Source organism: Pleurodeles waltl, chromosome 7, assembly GCF_031143425.1.
Source record: "Pleurodeles waltl isolate 20211129_DDA chromosome 7, aPleWal1.hap1.20221129, whole genome shotgun sequence".
Classification (NCBI taxonomy): Eukaryota; Metazoa; Chordata; class Amphibia; order Caudata; family Salamandridae; genus Pleurodeles; species Pleurodeles waltl.
This window is the reverse complement of record NC_090446.1, coordinates 9,673,378-9,694,856: the sequence shown is the minus strand read 5'-3', so window position 1 is coordinate 9,694,856 and position 21,479 is coordinate 9,673,378. Positions and strand designations below refer to the sequence as shown.

At 46.2% G+C, this 21,479-nt stretch overlaps 1 protein-coding gene across 9 annotated transcripts in view; it reads right to left on the bottom strand.

Moving 5' to 3' along the window:
- The window catches only part of LOC138303538 (uncharacterized), a 176,857-nt gene that overhangs the window by 31,134 nt on the left and 124,244 nt on the right, over positions 1-21,479 (bottom strand). For all 9 annotated transcript variants that reach the window (XR_011205410.1, XM_069242764.1, XM_069242759.1 and 6 more), the window contains one exon: positions 258-368. Coding sequence is in view for 8 of the 9 variants with exons in the window: in XM_069242764.1 (XP_069098865.1) it covers positions 258-368 (111 nt within the window). In the remaining variant the exon portion in view is untranslated. The remainder of the gene's footprint in view (positions 1-257; positions 369-21,479) is intronic.

Below are 21,479 nucleotides of genomic sequence, written 5' to 3'. Positions count from 1 at the left end.
TGTGTGAGTGAATCTTCTGACTCCTCTTGTGTGAGTGAAGCTTGTAACGCCTCTTGTGTGAGTGAAGCTTATGACACCTCTTGTGTGAGTGAAGCTTGTGTAAACCCTTTACACGGTACAAGGCTCATTTTGCTAAGGCTTATTTACAAAAGGGGCATCAGGAATAAAGGCAAACATTGTGTGGGTGAGAGCAGGTACAGACATGGAGTGACAGTCGATGCATCCCACGCCTCCCAGATCAGGGGGAACTCGCTCACCTTCGAAAGCAACGGAGCCCCCTCTGGTCTCAGGGAGATGACTGCTGAATACACAGGTCTCCGCCTCTTCCTTTAAGCCAGACGTGACAGCTCCTGGCACAATAACTTGCTCTGTTAATGAAAAACACAACATTTAGATGGAAACTCAGTGCACCATTCCTCAAGTCAGACGAGAGTGCAGAGGGATTGAAGTGTGCAGAGAACCTGGACAGGCCTGATCCTACTACTGAAACCATGGGTGCTGTCTCCTCTGACCCTGCGCCCTCTCAGTCACCAGCAGAGGTTTCTCATTCTCAACTGAGAGCGCTGGTAAGTCATTAAAGAGGGGTCTCCAGGCCCAAGATACACCCGGATGTGAAGAGCGCCCTCCGCTGCCCGGTAAAGGTACTGAGTACAGAGGGGGTAGAGAGTGCCTAGGAATGAAAATGTCACTTACCCAGTGTACATCTGTTCGTGGCATCAGTCGCAGTAGATTCGCATGTTTTGCAATAGCTCGCCATCTGGTGTTGGGTCGGAGTGTTACAAGTAGTTTTTCTTCGAAGAAGTCTTTCGAGTCACGGGACCGAGTGACTCCTCCTTTTGTCTCCATTGCGCATGGGCGTCGACTCCATCTTCGATTGTTTTTCCCCGCAGAGGGTGAGGTAGGAGTTGAATTGTAGTAATAGTGCCCATGCAATGGAGTGACTAAGTATGCACCTATTTAAGGTTGAGATGATACATATACAAATAGTTGAAGGTAACTTCCAAACTGCTACAGGCTCCCGGGGAGGCGGGTGGGCACATGCAAATCTACTGCGACTGATGCCACGAACAGATGTACACTGGGTAAGTGACATTTTCAGTTCGATGGCATCTGTCGCTGTAGATACGCATGTTTTGCATAGACTAGTAAGCAGTTATCTCCCCAAAAGCGGTGGATCAGCCTGTAGGAGTGGAAGTAGTCTGAAATAATGTTCTTAATACGGCTTGACCTACTGTGGCTTGTTGTGCGGATAACACGTCTACACAGTAGTGCTTGGTGAATGTGTGAGGCGTAGACCATGTGGCTGCCTTACATATTTCTTGCATTGGGATGTTTCCTAGAAAGGCCATGGTAGCACCTTTCTTTCTGGTTGAGTGTGCCCTTGGTGTAATGGGCAGCTGTCGTTTAGCTTTAAGGTAGCAGATTTGGATGCATTTAACTATCCATCTGGCTATACCTTGTTTTGATATTGGGTTTCCTGCATGAGGTTTTTGAAATGCAATAAATAGTTGTTTAGTCTTTCTGATGTTCTTTGTTCTGTCAATGTAATACATCAATGCTCTTTTGACATCTAATGTATGTAATGCCCTTTCAGCTACGGTATCTGGCTGTGGAAAGAACACTGGAAGTTCCACTGTTTGATTTAGATGGAACGGTGAAATAACCTTTGGCAAAAATTTAGGATTGGTCCTTAGGACGACCTTATTCTTGTGTAGTTGTATAAAAGGTTCCTGTATTGTAAACGCCTGAATCTCGCTTACTCTTCTTAGGGAAGTAATGGCGATGAGAAATGCCACCTTCCAGGTTAGGAACTGTATTTCGCAGGAGTGCATGGGTTCAAAAGGTGGACCCATAAGTCTAGTTAGGACAACATTTAGGTTCCATGAAGGAACAGGTGGTGTTCTTGGTGGTATAATTCTCCTAAGGCCCTCCATGAATGCTTTAATGACTGGTATCTTATATAGGGAAGTTGAATAGGTAGTCTGCAGGTATGCAGATATTGCTGCAAGGTGTATTTTAATGGAAGAGAAAGCCAGGTTAGATTTTTGTAAGTGAAGCAAGTAACCCACTACATGTTCTGGAGTTGTGTGTAATGGTTGTATTTGATTAATATGGCAGTAGCAAACAAACCTCTTCCATTTACTTGCATAGCAGTGCCTGGTGGATGGCCTTCTGGCTTGTTTTATGACTTCCATACATTCTTGGGTAAGTTGTAAGTGCCCGAATTCTAGGATTTCAGGAGCCAGATTGCTAGATTCAGCGATGCTGGATCTGGGTGTCTGATCTTTTGGTTGTGTTGTGTCAACAGATCTGGCCTGTTGGGCAATTTGATGCAGGGTACTACTGATAGGTCTAGCAGCGTTGTGTACCAGGGTTGCCTTGCCCAAGTTGGTGCTATTAATATGAGTTTGAGTTTGTTTTGACTGAGTTTGTTTACCAGGTAAGGAAGGAGAGGGAGAGGAGGAAAAGCATAAGCAAATATCCCTGACCAGTTCATCCATAGGGCATTGCCTTGGGACTGTTTGTGTGGGTATCTGGATGCGAAGTTTTGGCATTTTGCGTTCTCCTTTGTCGCAAACAAGTCTATCTGAGGTGTTCCCCAGAGTTTGAAATAAGTGTTCAGAATTTGGGGGTGAATTTCCCATTCGTGGACCTGTTGGTGATCTCGAGAGAGATTGCGAGTTGATTTTGGATCCCTGGTATAAATTGTGCTATTAGGCGAATTTGTTTGTGAATTGCCCAACGCCAAATCTTTTGTGCTAGCAGGCTTAACTGCGTGGAGTGCGTCCCCCCTTGCTTGTTTAGATAATACATTGTTGTCATGTTGTCTGTTTTGACGAGAATGTATTTGTGAACTATTATTGGTTGGAAAGCTTTTAGTGCTTGAAAAACTGCTAGAAGTTCTAGGTGATTTATATGCAGTTTTGTTTGATGTACGTTCCATTGTCCTTGTATGCTGTGTTGATCGAGGTGTGCTCCCCACCCTTTCATGGAAGCATCTGTTGTTATTACGTATTGTGGCACTGGGTCTTGGAAAGGCCGCCCTTTGTTTAAATTTATGTTGTTCCACCACAGAAGCGAGAGGTAAGTTTGGCGGTCTATTAACACCAGATCTAGAAGGTGACCCTGTGCTTGTGACCATTGTGATGCTAGGCACTGTTGTAAGGGCCTCATGTGCAGTCTTGCGTTTGGGACAATGGCTATGCATGAAGACATCATGCCTAGGAGTTGTAGTACCATCTTTGCTTGTATCCTTTGTGTTGGATACATGCGTTGTATGATGGTGTTGAAATTTTGAATTCTTTGTGGACTTGGAGTGGCTACTCCTTTTGATGTGTCTATTATGGCTCCTAGGTATTGTTGTACCTTGCGCGGCAGAATTTTGGATTTTGTGAAGTTGACGGTGAACCCTAGTTTGAAGAGGGTTTGTATGATATGATTTGTGTGATTTGAGCACTCTATTAACGAATGGGCCTTGACTAGCCAGTCGTCTAGATATGGGAACACATGTATTTGCTGCATTCTTATGTGTGCAGCGACTACCGCTAGACATTTGGTAAAGACTCTTGGTGCGGTTGTTAATCCGAAAGGCAGTACCTTGAATTGGTAATGTATTCCGTTGAATACAAACCTTAGGTATTTCCTGTGCGATGGGTGTATTGGTATATGGAAATAAGCATCCTTGAGGTCTAAAGTTGCCATGTAGTCGTGTAGTTTTAGCAATGGCAATACTTCTTGTAGTGTGACCATGTGAAAGTGGTCTGATTTGATGAAAGTGTTCACTACTCTGAGGTCTAGGATTGGTCTCAGCGTTTTGTCCTTCTTTGGTATCAGAAAGTACAGTGAGTAAACTCCTGTGTTTATTTGTGTGTTTGGCACTAATTCGATTGCATTCTTTTGCAATAGTGCCTGCACTTCTATCTCCAGGAGATTGGAATGATGTTTTGTCAAATTTTGTGCTTTTGGTGGTATGTTTGGAGGGAATTGTAGAAATTCTATGCAATAACCATGTTGGATAATTGCTAGAACCCAAGTGTCTGTAGTGATTTCCTCCCATGCTTTGTAATAATGACTTATTCTTCCCCCCACTGGTGTTGTGTGGAGGGGGTGAGTGACATGTGAGTCACTGTTTAGTAGTAGGTGTTTTGGGGCTCTGAAATCTTCCTCTATTCCTAGGGAATTGCCCTCCTCTATATTGTCCCCGAAAACCTCCTCTATACTGTCCCTGGTAACTGGACGGTGTTGCTTGTGAGGTGCTGGCTTGTGTGCTCTGACCCCGAAACCCCCCTCTAAAGGGTGTTTTACGGAATGTGCTGTAATTCCCTCTGCTCTGCGGGGAGTAGAGTGCGCCCATGGCTTTGGCAGTGTCCGTATCTTTTTTGAGTTTCTCAATCGCTGTGTCCACTTCTGGACCAAACAGTTCTTTTTCGTTAAAAGGCATATTGAGAACTGCTTGTTGAATCTCTGGTTTAAATCCAGACGTTCGGAGCCATGCATGCCTTCTGATAGTTACAGATGTATTAATTGTCCATGCAGCTGTATCTGCAGCGTCCATGGAGGAGCGGATCTGGTTGTTGGAAATGGCCTGTCCCTCCTCAACCACTTGTTTTGCCCTATTTTGTAAGTCCTTGGGCAGATGTTCAATGAGATGTTGCATCTCGTCCCAATGGGCTCTGTCATAGCGCGCAAGTAGTGCCTGGGAGTTCGCGATGCGCCACTGGTTTGCAGCTTGTGCTGCGACTCTCTTACCAGCTGCATCGAACTTGCGGCTTTCTTTATCTGGGGGTGGTGCATCTCCAGATGTGTGGGAGTTGGCCCTTTTCCTAGCTGCTCCTACAACGACAGAGTCTGGTGGCAGCTGTGTAGTGATGAAAACCGGGTCTGTAGGAGGCGCCTTATACTTTTTTTCCACCCTTGGTGTGATTGCCCTACTTTTGACCGGCTCCTTAAAGATTTCTTTTGCGTGCCGGAGCATACCAGGGAGCATAGGCAGGCTTTGGTATGAGCTGTGGGTGGAGGAGAGTGTGTTGAATAAAAAATCATCCTCGACCTGTTCTGAGTGGAGGCTTACGTTGTGAAATTGTGCTGCTCTAGCCACGTTGTGAAATTGTGCTGCTCTAGCCACCACTTGAGAATACGCGGTGCTGTCCTCTGGTGGAGATGGCTTCGTAGGGTATGCCTCCGGACTGTTATCTGACACTGGGGCGTCGTATAGGTCCCATGCGTCTTGATCTTGGTCACCCTGGCTTATGGTGGTGTGAGCTGGGGAGTGTGATGGAGTTTGTGCTGGTGAGACGTTAATCACGGGCGGAGGAGAGGGTGGTGGGGTAACTCTTTTCACCACTTTTGGTTGTGGTGTCTGTTCAGTTTGGAACTCCAACCTTCTCTTTCTTCTAATAGGTGGAAGGGTGCTTATTTTTCCTGTCCCCTGCTGTATGAAAATACGCTTTTGCGTATGGTCCACATCAGTTGATTGTAGCTCTTCCTCAAACCTATGCTTTTGCATTTGGGAGGTTAGCGAGTGCTCTTCTGTATAAGAGCCTGAAGCTGGGTCGCTTGCAGTTTGTTTCGGGCCCGAAACCCTGTCTGCGTCCTTTTTCGGCTCCGAGGTGACTTTTTTCATTTTCGGGGCCGAAACCTGTCGGCGCCGATCATCTTCGGGGCCGCTGTCTCGGCGTCGAGCCGTGTCTACACCGGCATCTCGGTGTCGATGCTTGTCTCCAGCACTTTCTCAGTCCCGAGAAGGCTGCGTGCCGGTGTCTCGACCGGAGTCGGACGATCTCGGCAGTGTTTGGGCCTTTTTCGGTGCCGACGGTCGGTCACCGAATTTATGGGTGGAGCCATGGCCTGGTGGCAGTGGCGTCCCCTGGGCCTTGTAAATCTTCTTCTGAGATCGTCTTACTCACGGTTTGTGTATCGTCGAATCCTTCGGAGTCTGAGTCTTGGATCGAGAAGGTACCTTCCTCTTCTTGTTCCTCGAACTCTCGGTGGGCTGTCGGCGGGGACGCCATCTGAAGTCTTCTGGCTCGACGGTCTCGGAGTGTTTTTCGGGACCGGAACGCACGACAGGCCTCGCAGGTGTCTTCACTGTGCTCAGGTGACAGGCACAGGTTACAGACCAAGTGTTGGTCTGTATAGGGGTATTTATTGTGGCATTTGGGGCAGAAACGGAACGGGGTCCGTTCCATCGGCGTTCTTCAGCACGCGGTCGGGCCGACCAGGCCCCGACGGGGGATCGAAAAAATTACCCCGAAGGGCACCGGAGCTCTTCGATCTTAGACGCGGTGTTGAATCTAACTACGCCGATCCCGAACGCAACAATACCGACGAAAATCTTCCGAAATTAGCTATCTTTCCGTTCCGAAACTCGGAGCGACAGGAACACGTCCGAACCCGATGGCGGAAAAAAAACAATCGAAGATGGAGTCGACGCCCATGCGCAATGGAGACAAAAGGAGGAGTCACTCGGTCCCGTGACTCGAAAGACTTCTTCGAAGAAAAACAACTTGTAACACTCCGACCCAACACCAGATGGCGAGCTATTGCAAAACATGCGTATCTACAGCGACAGATGCCATTAAACTCACCTTTTACAATCTTCCCATCTGCCAACTTCTGACTGGTCCCGGTGCAGTCCCACATTCAAATATGTGCAGCCTTGCATTGCAAGGTGTGAGGGTGTACATTACAAGGTGTGCAGTCACTCATTCCACAGCATTCAGGTATACCTTCCAAGACGCGCTGTCACTCATTCCATAGCATCTAGGTATGCATTTCAAGGCGTGATGTCCCTCATTCCACAGCATTCAGGTATAAATTCCAAGCGTGCTGTCACTCATTCCAAAGCATTCAGACATACATTCCAAGGCGTGTTGTCACTCATTCCACACCATTCAGGTATACTTTCCAAGGCGTGCTGTCACTCATTCCACAGCATTCGGGTATACATTCCAGGGCATGTTGTCACTCATTCCAAAGCGTCCAGGTATACATTCAAAGGTGTGATGTCACTCATTCCAAAGCATTCAGGTATACATTCCAAGGCATGCTGTCACTCATTCCACATCATTCAGGTATACATTCCAAGGCATGCTGTCACTCATTCCACAGCATTCAGGTATACATTCTTAGCATGCTGTCACTCATTCCATAGCATTTAGGTATACATTCTACGGCATGTTGTCACTCATTCCATAAGCATTTAGGTATACATTCCAAGGCATGCTGTCACACATTCCACAGCATTCAGGTATACATTCTTAGCATGCTGTCACTCATTCCATAGCATTTAGGTATACATTCTAAGGCGTGCTGTCACTCATTCCAAAGCATTGAGACATACATTCCAAGGCGTGCTGCCACTCATTCCACAGCATTCAGGTATACATTCTAAGCATGCTTTTACTCCTTCCAAAGCATTCAGGTGCACATTCCAAGGCGTGCTATCACTCATTCCAAAGCGTTCAGGTACATATTACAAAGCGTGTTGTCACTCATTCCAAAGCATTCAGGTATACATTTCAAGGCGTGTTGTCACTCATTCCAAAGCATTCAGGTATACATTCCAAGGCATGCAGACACTCACTCCAAAGCACTGAGGTATACATTCCAAGGCGTGCTGTCACTCATTCAAAAGCATTCAGGTATACATTCCAAAGTGTACTGTCACTCATTCCAAAGCAGTCATCCATTCCAAAGCGTGCAGTCACTCATTCCAAAGCATTCAGGTATACATCCCCAGGCATACAGTCACTCAATCCAAAGCATCAGGTGTACATTCCAAGGCGTGCAGTCACTCCTTCCAAAGCATTCAGTTATAAATTTCAAGACAGTCACTCATTCCAAAGCATGCAGTTATAAATTTCAAGACAGTCACTCATTCGAAAGCATTCAGGTATACATTCGAAAGCATGCAGTCACTTATTCCAAGGCATCCAGGTATGCATTCCAAAGTGTGCAGTCACTCAATCCAAAGCATTCAGACATACATTCCAAGCGTGCAGTCACTCATTCCAAATCATCAGGTATATATTCCAATGTGTGCAGTCACTCATTCCAAAACATTCACGTATATATTCCAAGGTGTACAATCACTCATTCCCAAGCATTCCAAGGCATGCACTCACTCATTCCAAAGCATTCAGGTAAACATTACAAGGTGTGCTGTCACTCTTTCTACAGCATTCAGGTATACATTCCAAGGTGTATTGTCACTCATTCCAAAGCATTCAGGTATACATTCCAAGGCATGCAGACACTCACTCCAAAGCATTGAGGTATACATTTCAAGGCGTGCTGTCACTCACTCCAAAGTGCATACATTCCAAGGTGTACTGTCACTCATGCCAAAGCATTCAGACATTCCAAGGCGTGCAGTCACTCATTCCAAAGCATTCAGGTATACATTCCAATGAGTGCAGTCACTGATGTCAAACTATTCAGCTATACATTCCAAGGCATGCAGTCACTCATTCTAAGGCATTCAGGTATACATCCCAAGGCATACAGTCACTCATTCCAAAGAACCAGGTGTACATTCCAAGGTGTGCAGTCACTCATTCCAAAGCATTCAGACATACATTCCAAGCGTGCAGTCACTCATTCCAAAGCATCAGGTATACATTCCAAGGCATGCGGTCACTCATTCCAAAGCATCAGGTATACATTCCAATGTGTGCAGTCGCTCATTCCAAAACATTCACGTATACATTCCAAGGTGTACAGTCACTCATTCCCAAGCATTTAGGTATACATTCCAAGGCATGCACTCATTCATTCCGCAGCATTCACGTATACATTCCAAGGCGTGTAGTCATTCATTCCAAAGCATTCAGGTATACATTCCAAGGCGTGTTGTCACTCATTCCAAAGCATCAGATATACATTCTGTGTGCAGTCACTCATTCCAAAGTATTCACGTATACATTCCAAGGCATACAGTCACTCATTCCCAAGCACTCAGGTATACATTCCAAGGCATGGAGTCACTCATTCCAATGCATTCAAGTATACATTCCAATGTGTGCAGTCACTCATTTAAGCATTCAGGTATACATTCCAAGGAGTGTAGTCATTCATTCCAAAGCGATAGGTATCCTTTCCAAGGCATACAGTCACTCACTCAACAGCATTCAGTATACATTCTAAGGCATAGTCACTCATTCCAAAGCATCACGTATACATTCCAAGGTGTGCAGTCACTTATTCCAAAACATTCAGGTACACATCACAAGCATAGAGTCACTAATTCCAAAGCATTCAGGTATACATTTCAAGGTGTGCAGACTTTTCAAGGTGTGCAGTCACTAATTCCGAAGCATTCAGGTATACATTTCAGGGCGTGCAGACTTTCCAGAGTGTGCAGTCACTCATTCTAAAGCATTCAGGTATACATTTCAAGCGTGCTGTCACTCATTCCAATGTATTCAGGTATGCATTCCAATGCGTCAGGTATACATTCCAAGGTGTGAACTCACTCATTCCAAAGCAGTGAGGTATACATTCCATGGCATGCAGTCACTCATTCCAAAACATACAGATATACATACCAATGTGTGCAGTCACACATTCCAAAGCGTTCACTTATACATTGCAAGGTGTGCGGACATCAATGTCAAAGTGTGAAGTAGTACAATCAAAGGTGCATAGTTATACGTTCGAAGGCATACACTCATACATTCCAAGGAGTGCATACATTCCACGGTGTGCAGTCACGTTCCAAAGCATTCAGACATACATTCCAAGGTGCGCAGTCATCCCTTCCAAAGTGTGCAGTAATATAATCAAAGGCACGCACTCATACATTCCAAGGAGTGTAGTCATACATTCCAGGCATACAGTCATATGTTCCAAGGGGTGCATGCATTCTAAGGCCTGTGTAGCACACAGGGTTTAGTCTGTGCAAGAATCTTGATATCACGCAAAGGTTAACTTACCTTAGTGAATGCATGTGTCCACATGTGAAGGAATGAAAATGTCACTTACCCAGTGTACATCTGTTTGTGGCATTAGTCGCTGCAGATTCACATGTTTAGCAAAGTCCGCTGCCTGGTGTTGGGCTCGGAGTATTACAAGTTGTTTTTCTTCTAAGAAGTCTTTTTTGGTCACGGGACCGAAGGACTCCTCCCTCTTCGGCTCCATTGCGCATGGGCGTCGACTCCATCTTAGATTGTTTTCCCCGCAGAGGGTGAGGCTGGAGTTGTTTGCTATAAATAGTGCCCATGCAATGGAGTGAATACGTATGTACATAAAAAGTTTATAATAATTATTTACAAATGTACAAATGTTTAAGATTTAAGATTTACTTCTAAACGGCTACAGGCTTCCCGGGGAGGCGGGAGGGCACATGTGAATCTGCAGCGACTAATGCCACGAACAGATGTACACTGGGTAAGTGACATTTTCAGTTCGATGGCATATGTTGCTGCAGATACACATGTTTAGCATAGACTATAAAGCAGTTACCTCCCCTAAAAGCGGTGGTTTAGCCTGTAGGAGTTGAAGTAGTTTGGAATAATGTTCTTAGTACAGCTTGGCCTACTGTAGCTTGTTGTGCATTTAGTACATCTACACAGTAGTGTTTAGTAAATGTATGAGGCGTAGACCAGGTTGCAGCCTTACATATTTCGCTCATAGGAATGTTTCCTAGAAAGGCCATTGTAGCACCTTTCTTTCTGGTTGAGTGTGCCTTTGGTGTAATAGGCAATTCTCTTTTGGCTTTAAGATAGCATGTTTGAATACATCTGACTATCCATCTAGCAATGCCTTGTTTAGAGATTGGATTTCCTATGTGTGGTTTTTGAAAAGCTATGAACAGTTGTTTTGTTTTCCTGATTAGCTTTGTTCTGTCAATGTAGTACATTAGTGCTCTTTTGATGTCTAATGTATGTAGTGCCCTTTCAGCCACGGAATCTGGCTGTGGGAAGAACACTGGTAATTCTACTGTTTTTTTTTAAATGGAATGGTGAGATTACTTTTGGTAGAAATTTTGGATTTGTTCTTAGAACTATTTTATTTTTATGTATTTGAATAAATGGTTCTTGTATGGTAAATGCCTGTATTTCACTTACTCTTCTGAGGGATGTGATTGCAATGAGAAATGCGACTTTCCACGTTAGATATTGCATTTCACAGGAATGCATGGGTTCAAAAGGTGGACCCATGAGTCTTGTTAAGACGATGTTAAGGTTCCATGAAGGAACTGGTGGTGTTCTTGGTGGTATAATTCTTTTTAGCCCTTCCATGAATGCTTTAATAACTGGTATTCTAAATAGAGACGATGAATGAGTAGTTTGTAGGTAAGCAGATATTGCTGCGAGGTGTATTTTTATAGATGAAAAAGCGAGGTTTACTTTTTGCAAATGTAGTAAGTATCCCACTATGTCCTTTGTAGAGGCATGCAATGGTTGGATTTGATTGGTATGGCAGTAGCAAACAAATCTTTTCCACTTAGATGCATAGCAGTGTCTAGTGGAAGCTTTTCTAGCTTGTTTTATGACCTCCATACATTCTTGTGTGAGGTCTAAGTGTCCAAATTCTAGGATTTCAGGAGCCAAATTGCTAGATTCAATGATGCTGGGTTTGGATGCCTGATCTGTTGTTTGTGTTGTGTTAACAGATCTGGTCTGTTGGGTAGTTTGACATGCGGTACTAGTGAAAGGTCTAGTAGAGTTGTATACCAAGGTTGTCTTGCCCATGTGGGTGCTATCAGAATGAGTTTGAGTTGGTTTTGACTCAATTTGTTTACTAGATATGGAAGGAGAGGGAGAGGGGGAAAAGCGTATGCAAATATCCCTGACCAACTCATCCATAGAGCATTGCCTTGTGATTCGCGGTGTGGGTACCTGGATGCGAAGTTTTGGCATTTTGCGTTTTCTTTTGTTGCGAACAAATCTATCTGGGGTGTTCCCCAAATTTGAAAGTAATTGTTCAGAACTTGGGGGTGAATTTCCCATTCGTGGACTTGTTGGTGATCTCGCGAAAGGTTGTCTGCTAGTTGGTTTTGGATCCCTGGAATAAATTGTGCTATTAGGCGAATGTGGTTGTGAATCGCCCATTGCCATATTTTTTGTGTTAGGAGACACAATTGTGTTGAGTGTGTTCCTCCTTGTTTGTTTAAATAATACATTGTTGTCATGTTGTCTGTTTTGACAAGAATGTATTTGTGTGTTATTATGGGTTGAAAGGCTTTTAACGCTAGAAATACTGCTAACAGTTCTAGGTAATTTATATGAAATTTTGTTTGGTGTACGTCCCATTGTCCTTGAATGCTGTGGTGATTGAGGTGTGCTCCCCACCCTGTCATGGAAGCATCTGTTGTTATTACGTATTGAGGCACTGGGTCCTGAAATGTCCGCCCTTTGTTTAAATTGTTGCTGTTCCACCATAGAAGCGAGAGGTATGTTTGGCGGTCTACCAACACCAGATCTAGAAGTTGACCCTGTGCTTGTGACCATTGTGATGCTAGGCACTGTTGTAAGGGTCGCATGTGTAGTCTTGCGTTTGGGACAATGGCTATGCATGATGACATCATGCCTAGAAGTTTTAGCACAAATTTTGCTTGTATCTTTTGGTTTGGAAACATAGCACTTATTACCTTGTGGAATGCTTGCACTCTTTGTGGACTTGGAGTGGCAATTCCTTTTGATGTGTTGATGGTTGCCCCTAGATATTGTTGTATCTGACACGGTTCGAGGTGTGACTTTGTATAGTTGATGGAGAAACCCAGTTTGTGAAGGGTTTGTATGACATATGTGGTGTTGTTTGTGCACTTTTTTACTGTGTTGGTCTTGATTAGCCAATCGTCTAGGTAAGGAAACACATGTATTTGTTGTCTCCTGATATGTGCTGCTACTACTGCTAGACATTTTGTGAATACTCTTGGTGCAGTTGTTATTCCGAATGGCAACACCTTGAATTGGTAATGTATTCCTTTGAATACGAACCTTAGGTACTTTCTGTGAGAAGGGTGTATCGGTATATGAAAGTACGCATCTTTTAGGTCTAATGTGGTCATGTAATCTTGCTGTTTGAGCAGTGGAATGATGTCTTGTAGTGTGACCATGTGAAAGTGGTCCGATATGATGTAGGTATTTAGTGTCCTGAGATCTAATATTGGTCTTAATGTTTTGTCTTTTTTTGGAATTAGAAAGTACAGGGAGTAAACTCCTGTGTTTTTTTGTTGTACTGGTACTAACTCTATTGCATCCTTTTGCAGTAGTGCTTGAACTTCTAGTCCTAAAAGTTCTAAATGTTGTGGTGACATTTTGCGTGTTTTTGGAGGGATGTTTGGTGGAAATTTGTGGAATTCTATGCAATAGCCATGTTGGATTATTGCTAATACCCAATTGTCTGTTGTAATCTGCTGCCAAGATTGGTAGAATTGGCTTAGTCTTCCCCCCACTGGTGTTGAGTGAAGGGGTTGTGTGACTTGAAAGTCACTGTTTAGGTGGAGGTGTTTTTGGAGTCTGGAATCTTCCCCTACTCCTTGGGAATTGACCCCCTCTATATCCCCTGAAACCTCCCCTTTGGAATGAACCCTGATATGGTGTGGTTCTTGTTTGTTGGCTGGTGGTGTCTGTGGGTTGGCCACAAAACCCCCCTCTAAATGGAGTTTTTCTAAAAGAGCATCTGCTCTGCGGGGAGTAGAGTGCGCCCATGGCTTTGGCCGTGTCTGTGTCCTTTTTAAGTTTTTCAATGGCTGTGTCCACTTCAGGGCCAAAAAGTTGTTTCTCGTTAAAGGGCATATTAAGGACAGCCTGCTGGATTTCAGGTTTGAACCCTGAAGTGCGGAGCCAAGCGTGTCTCCTTATGGTGACAGCAGTGTTGACTGTTCTCGCTGCAGTATCGGCTGCGTCCATCGAAGAGCGGATTTGATTGTTTGAGATCGTTTGTCCCTCTTCAACTATTTGCTGCGCCCTTTTTTGGTATTCCTGGGGAAGATGGTCTATGAGAAGTTGCATCTCATCCCAGTGTGCGCGGTCATATCGGGCTAGCAGCGCTTGAGAATTTGCGATGCGCCACTGGTTGGCTGCCTGTGATGCTACTCTTTTTCCTGCCGCATCAAATTTTCGGCTTTCTTTGTCCGGAGGTGGGGCGTCGCCAGATGTATGGGAATTTGCTCTTTTGCGAGCTGCCCCTACTACTACGGAGTCAGGTGGTAACTGCGAAGTAATAAACACTGGGTCTGTGGGTGGTGGTTTGTATTTCTTATCCACCCTTGGGGTGATGGCTCTTGATTTTACGGGCTCTTCAAAAATTTGTTTTGCGTGCCGTAACATCCCTGGTAGCATTGGGAGACATTGATATTGGCTATGTGTAGCCGAGAGGGTGTTAAATAAAAAATCATCCTCTATAGGATCGGAATGCAGTTGGACATTGTGGAATTCTGCTGCTCTAGCCACCAGTTGCGAGTATGAGGTACTGTCCTCTGGCGGAGACGGCTTTGTGGGGTATGAATCGGGATCATTGTCCGGCACTGGGGTGTCGTATAGGTCCCAAGCGTCTTGATCCTGATTATCTTGACTTACAGTAGTTTGCGCTGGTGAGTGCATTTGTGGCGGAGTTTGTGCCGGCGATGCCTGTTGTGGTGGAGAGGGCGGAGGCGTGACTTTTTTAACCACTTTGGCTTGTGGTTGTGCGTCATCCTTGAGAAATCCGATCCTTCTTTTTCTCATTATTGGGGGAAGAGTTGATATCTTCCCTGTGTCTTGTTGGATGTACAGTCTCTTTTGTGTGTAGTCTGATTCTACACTTTGGAGCTCTTGTCCAAATCTGTGCATCTGGCCACTTATCCCTTGTTCCTCTGTGTAGGAAGGAGGTGTGGAACTTTTCGGCGCCGAGAGAGAATCTTTTTTCGGCTTCGGTACCGACTGAATTTTTGTGGCTTTCGGCAGTGTGTCTCGGTGCCGATGTTTTTCGGTGCCGGCATCTTGTTTTTGCTTCTCGGAGCCGCTATCTCGGCTCCGAGGTTGCTCCATGGCGGTCCCTCGACCGGAGTCGGGTGTCTTCGCTATGGGCGTGCCCTTTTTCGGCGCCTTCGACGGGTCGCCGGTTTTATGGGTCGAGCCATGGCCTGTTGGCAGTGGCGTCCCCTGGGCTTTTGTTTTTTCGATGGTCTTTATTTTCGACGTCTTACTCACTGTTTGTTGTTGTTGTTCGACGTCGGAGTCTCCGGATTCTGAGTCCGGAACCGAGAATGTTTCCTCTTCGTCGTCGAAACGTTGTTTTGTCGGCGTGGACGCCATTTGTAGACGCCTGGCTCTTCGGTCCCGGAGTGTTTTTCTGGACCGGAAGGCTCGACAGGCCTCACAGGTATCCTCCTTGTGCTCGGGGGACAAGCACAAGTTACAGACCAAGTGCTGATCTGTATAAGGATACTTACTGTGACATTTTGGGCAGAAACGGAACGGGGTCCGTTCCATCGGCTTCGATGTCGCACGCGGTCGGGCCGACCAGGCCCCGATGGGGGATCGAAGCTACCCCAAAGTCTTCCGATGATCGGTGTCGATGTACCTAACTATCCCGATACCGAACGGAACAATACCGACGCTTTCTTCCGAGATTCTGACTAACTTTCCGAACCGAAACACGGAGCGAAAAGGAATACGTCAGAACCCGACAGCGGAAAAAAACAATCTAAGATGGAGTCGACGCCCATGCGCAATGGAGCCGAAGAGGGAGGAGTCCTTCGGTCCCGTGACCAAAAAAGACTTCTTCGAAGAAAAACAACTTGTAATACTCCGAGCCCAACACCAGGCAGCGGACTGTGCTAAACATGTGTATCTGCAGCAACATATGCCATCGAACGGCTGTGTTTTCTGAAAACAGCTTAAAACATGAATCCTTTGCTAACATATATTGTGAAGCATGTTCGGAGCAAGCTAACAAAATTGTCTGTGTTACTCTATTAAGTTGGCTAAGGCTAAAACCATTTTTGGGAGAAGACAGGACATCCTGCCATGCTTTGAGCTTATATAACATTGATAATGATTGAAACTTCTGGTGGGACTTTTTCAGCAATGAATGGGTTAAAAATGATAAGCGGAGGAGACGAGCATCATCTGTATATGGACAAACATCCACATTATCACAAAGAAACCCAGCAAGCAAGATGACATTGTGGTCTACCCACTGGATCCCTAAGAATAACTGCCAGTTTATCAGTCATAAAAGGCTGTAGCAACAGACATCAGGGAGACTGACCGTCCCTATGCCGTGAACGCGAGCCAGGGGTCTCGGCACTGCTGACAGGGGACGTAAGAGATCTCATCTGTACTATCTGCGCTATCGTGTTAATTTGTGTGGCTATTCTTTGAATCCATTTAACTGTTATCTGAGATCACCAGGGCACTTTTGACATTGCTGCTGTTTCATGTATTGTTGCTGCTATCACGTAAATTGCATTGTAACCTCGGTTGGAGTGGCTGTTTCCTGTTATGGCTACACTGGTTATATTCACACTTATCTACATCTAAAATAACATATTGGTTAGCTGTCCACAACAGCATGCATCAACTACATTCAGTTATACATTCCAAGGTGTGCATTAATGCAATAAAGGCATACCATCACACACTGCAATGTGAGCAGCCATACACTGCAAGGCATGCCTTCACACACTGCAATCTGACCAGCCACACACTGCAAGGCATACGATCACACACTGCAATGTGAGCAGCCATACACCGCAAGGCATACCATCACACATTGCAATCTGATCAGCCATACACTGCAAGGCATACCGTCACACACTGCAATGTCAGCAGCCACACACTGCAAGGCATACTGTCACACACTGCAATGTGAGCAGCCATACAGTGCAAGGCATACCATCACACACTGCAATGTGAGCAGCCATACATTGCAAGGCATACCTTCATACACTGAAATGTGAGCAGCCATACATTGGAAGGCATGCCGACACACAATGCAATCTAAGCAGCTATTCACTGCAAGGCATGCCGTCACACACTGCAATGTCTGCAGCCATACACGGCAAGGCATACAGTCACACACTGCAATGTGAGCAGCCACACATTGCAAGGCATACCATCACACACTGCAATGTGAGCAGCAATACATTGCAAGGCATACCATCACACACTGCAATGTGAGCAGCCATACATTGCAAGGCATGCCATCACACACTGCAATGTGAGCAGCCATACACTGCAAGGCATACCATCACACACTGCAATGTGAGCAGCCACACATTGCAAAGCATACCAACACACACACACACTGCAATCTGAGCAGCTGTACACTGCAAGGCATACCATTAAACACTGCAATCTGAGTAGCCACGCATTGCAAGGCATACCGTCACACACTGCAATGTGAGGAGCCACACATTGCAAGGCATGCCATCACACACTGCAATGTGAGCAGCCATACACTGCAAGGCATACCATCACACGCTGCAATGTGAGCAGCCATACACTGCAAGGCATACCATCACACACTGCAATGTGAGCAGCCATACACTGCAAGGCATGCCATCACACTGCAAGGCATACCATCACACACTGCAATGTGAGCAGCAATACATTGCAAGGCATACCATCACACACTGCAATGTGAGCAGCCATACATTGCAAGGCATGCCATCACACACTGCAATGTGAGCAGCCATACACTGCAAGGCATACCATCACACACTGCAATGTGAGCAGCCACACATTGCAAAGCATACCAACACACACACACACTGCAATCTGAGCAGCTGTACACTGCAAGGCATACCATTAAACACTGCAATCTGAGTAGCCACGCATTGCAAGGCATACCGTCACACACTGCAATGTGAGGAGCCACACATTGCAAGGCATGCCATCACACACTGCAATGTGAGCAGCCATACACTGCAAGGCATACCATCACACACTGCAATGTGAGCAGCCATACACTGCAAGGCATACCATCACACACTGCAATGTGAGCAGCCATACACTGCAAGGCATGCCATCACACACTGCAATGTGAGCAGCCACACATTGCAAGGCATGCCATCACACACTGCAATGTGAGCAGCCACACATTGCAAGGCATGCCATCAAACACTGCAATCTGAGCAGCCGTACGCTGCAAGGCATGCCATCACACACTGCAATGTGAGCAGCCATACAATGCAAGGCATACCATCACACACTGCAATCTGAGCAGCCATTCACTGCAAGGCATACCGTCACACACTGCAATGTGAGTAGCCGTACACTGCAAGGCATACAGTCACATACTGCAATGTGAGCATCCACACACTGCAAGGCATGCCATCACACACTGCAAGGGAGTAGCCAAAGATTGCAAGGCATGCAGTCACACACTGCAATGTGAGCAGCCACACATTGCAAGGTATACCATCACACACTGCAATGTGAGCAGCCACACAATGCAAAGCATGCCATCACACACTGCAATGTGAGCAGTATACATTGCAAGGCATACCATCACATACTGCAATGTGAGCAGCCACACACTGCAAGGCATACGATCACACACTGCAATGTGAGCAGCCATACACCGCAAGGCATACCATCACACATTGCAATCTGATCAGCCATACACTGCAAGGCATACCGTCACACACTGCAATGTCAGCAGCCACACACTGCAAGGCATACTGTCACACACTGCAATGTGAGCAGCCATACAGTGCAAGGCATACCATCACACACTGCAATGTGAGCAGCCATACATTGCAAGGCATACCTTCATACACTGAAATGTGAGCAGCCATACATTGGAAGGCATGCCGACACACAATGCAATCTAAGCAGCTATTCACTGCAAGGCATGCCGTCACACACTGCAATGTCTGCAGCCATACACGGCAAGGCATACAGTCACACACTGCAATGTGAGCAGCCACACATTGCAAGGCATACCATCACACACTGCAATGTGAGCAGCAATACATTGCAAGGCATACCATCACACACTGCAATGTGAGCAGCCATACATTGCAAGGCATGCCATCACACACTGCAATGTGAGCAGCCATACACTGCAAGGCATACCATCACACACTGCAATGTGAGCAGCCACACATTGCAAAGCATACCAACACACACACACACTGCAATCTGAGCAGCTGTACACTGCAAGGCATACCATTAAACACTGCAATCTGAGTAGCCACGCATTGCAAGGCATACCGTCACACACTGCAATGTGAGGAGCCACACATTGCAAGGCATGCCATCACACACTGCAATGTGAGCAGCCATACACTGCAAGGCATACCATCACACACTGCAATGTGAGCAGCCATACACTGCAAGGCATACCATCACACACTGCAATGTGAGCAGCCATACACTGCAAGGCATGCCATCACACTGCAAGGCATACCATCACACACTGCAATGTGAGCAGCAATACATTGCAAGGCATACCATCACACACTGCAATGTGAGCAGCCATACATTGCAAGGCATGCCATCACACACTGCAATGTGAGCAGCCATACACTGCAAGGCATACCATCACACACTGCAATGTGAGCAGCCACACATTGCAAAGCATACCAACACACACACACACTGCAATCTGAGCAGCTGTACACTGCAAGGCATACCATTAAACACTGCAATCTGAGTAGCCACGCATTGCAAGGCATACCGTCACACACTGCAATGTGAGGAGCCACACATTGCAAGGCATGCCATCACACACTGCAATGTGAGCAGCCATACACTGCAAGGCATACCATCACACACTGCAATGTGAGCAGCCATACACTGCAAGGCATACCATCACACACTGCAATGTGAGCAGCCATACACTGCAAGGCATGCCATCACACACTGCAATGTGAGCAGCCACACATTGCAAGTCATGCCATCACACACTGCAATGTGAGCAGCCACACATTGCAAGGCATGCCATCAAACACTGCAATCTGAGCAGCCGTACGCTGCAAGGCATGCCATCACACACTGCAATGTGAGCAGCCATACAATGCAAGGCATACCATCACACACTGCAATCTGAGCAGCCATTCACTGCAAGGCATACCGTCACACACTGCAATGTGAGTAGCCGTACACTGCAAGGCATACAGTCACATACTGCAATGTGAGCATCCACACACTGCAAGGCATACCATCACACACTGCAAGGGAGTAGCCAAAGATTGCAAGGCATGCAGTCACACACTGCAATGTGAGCAGCCACACATTGCAAGGTATACCATCACACACTGCAATGTGAGCAGCCACACAATGCAAAGCATGCCATCACACACTGCAATGTGAGCAGTATACATTGCAAGGCATACCATCACATACTGCAATGTGAGCAGCCACACATTGCAAAGCATACCAACACACACTGCAATCTGAGCAGCCGTACACTCAAGGCATACCATCAAACACTGCAATCTGAGCAGCCGTACACTGCAAGGCATACCATCAAACACTCCAATCTGAACAGCCACGCATTGCAAGGCATTCCGTCACACACTGCAATCTGAGCAGCCATGCATTGCAAGGCATACCATCACACACTGCAATGTGAGGAGCCATACATTGCAAGGCATGCCATCACACACTGCAATGTAAGCAGCCATACACTGCAAGGCATACCATCAGACACTGCAATGTGAGCAGCCATACACTGCAAGGCATGCCATCACACACTGCAATGTGAGCAGCCACACATTGCAAAGCATACCAACACACACACTGCAATGTGAGCAGCCACGCATTGCAAGGCATACCATCACACACTGCAATGTGAGCGGCCATACATTGCAAGACATTCCGTCACACACTGCAATCTGAGCAGCCATGCATTGCAAGGCATACCATCACACACTGCAATGTGAGGAGCCATACATTGCAAGGCATGCCAACACACACTGCAATGTGAGCAGCCATACACTGCAAGGCATACCATCACACACTGCAATGTGAGCAGCCATACACTGCAAGGCATACCATCACATGCTGGCATACCATCACACACTGCAATGTGAGCAGCCATACACTGCAAGGCATACCATCACACACTGCAATGTGAGCAGCCATACACTGCAAGGCATGCCATCACACACTGCAATGTGAGCAGCCACACATTGCAAGGCATGCCATCACACACTGCAATGTGAGCAGCCACACATTGCAAGGCATACCATCAAACACTGCAATCTGAGCAGCCATACACTGCAAGGCATGCCATCACACACTGCAATGTGAGCAGCCACACATTGCAAGGCATGCCATCACACACTGCATTGTGAGCAGCCACACATTGCAAAGCATGCCATCACACACTTCAATGTGAGCAGCCATACATTGCAAGGCATACCATCACACTGCAATGTGAGCAGCCTTACATTGCAGGGCATACCATCACACACTGCAATGTGAGCAGCCACACATTGCAAAGCATACCAACACACACACACTGCAATCTGGGCAGCCGTACACTGCAAGGCATACCATCAAACACTGCAATCTAAGCAGCCACGCATTGCA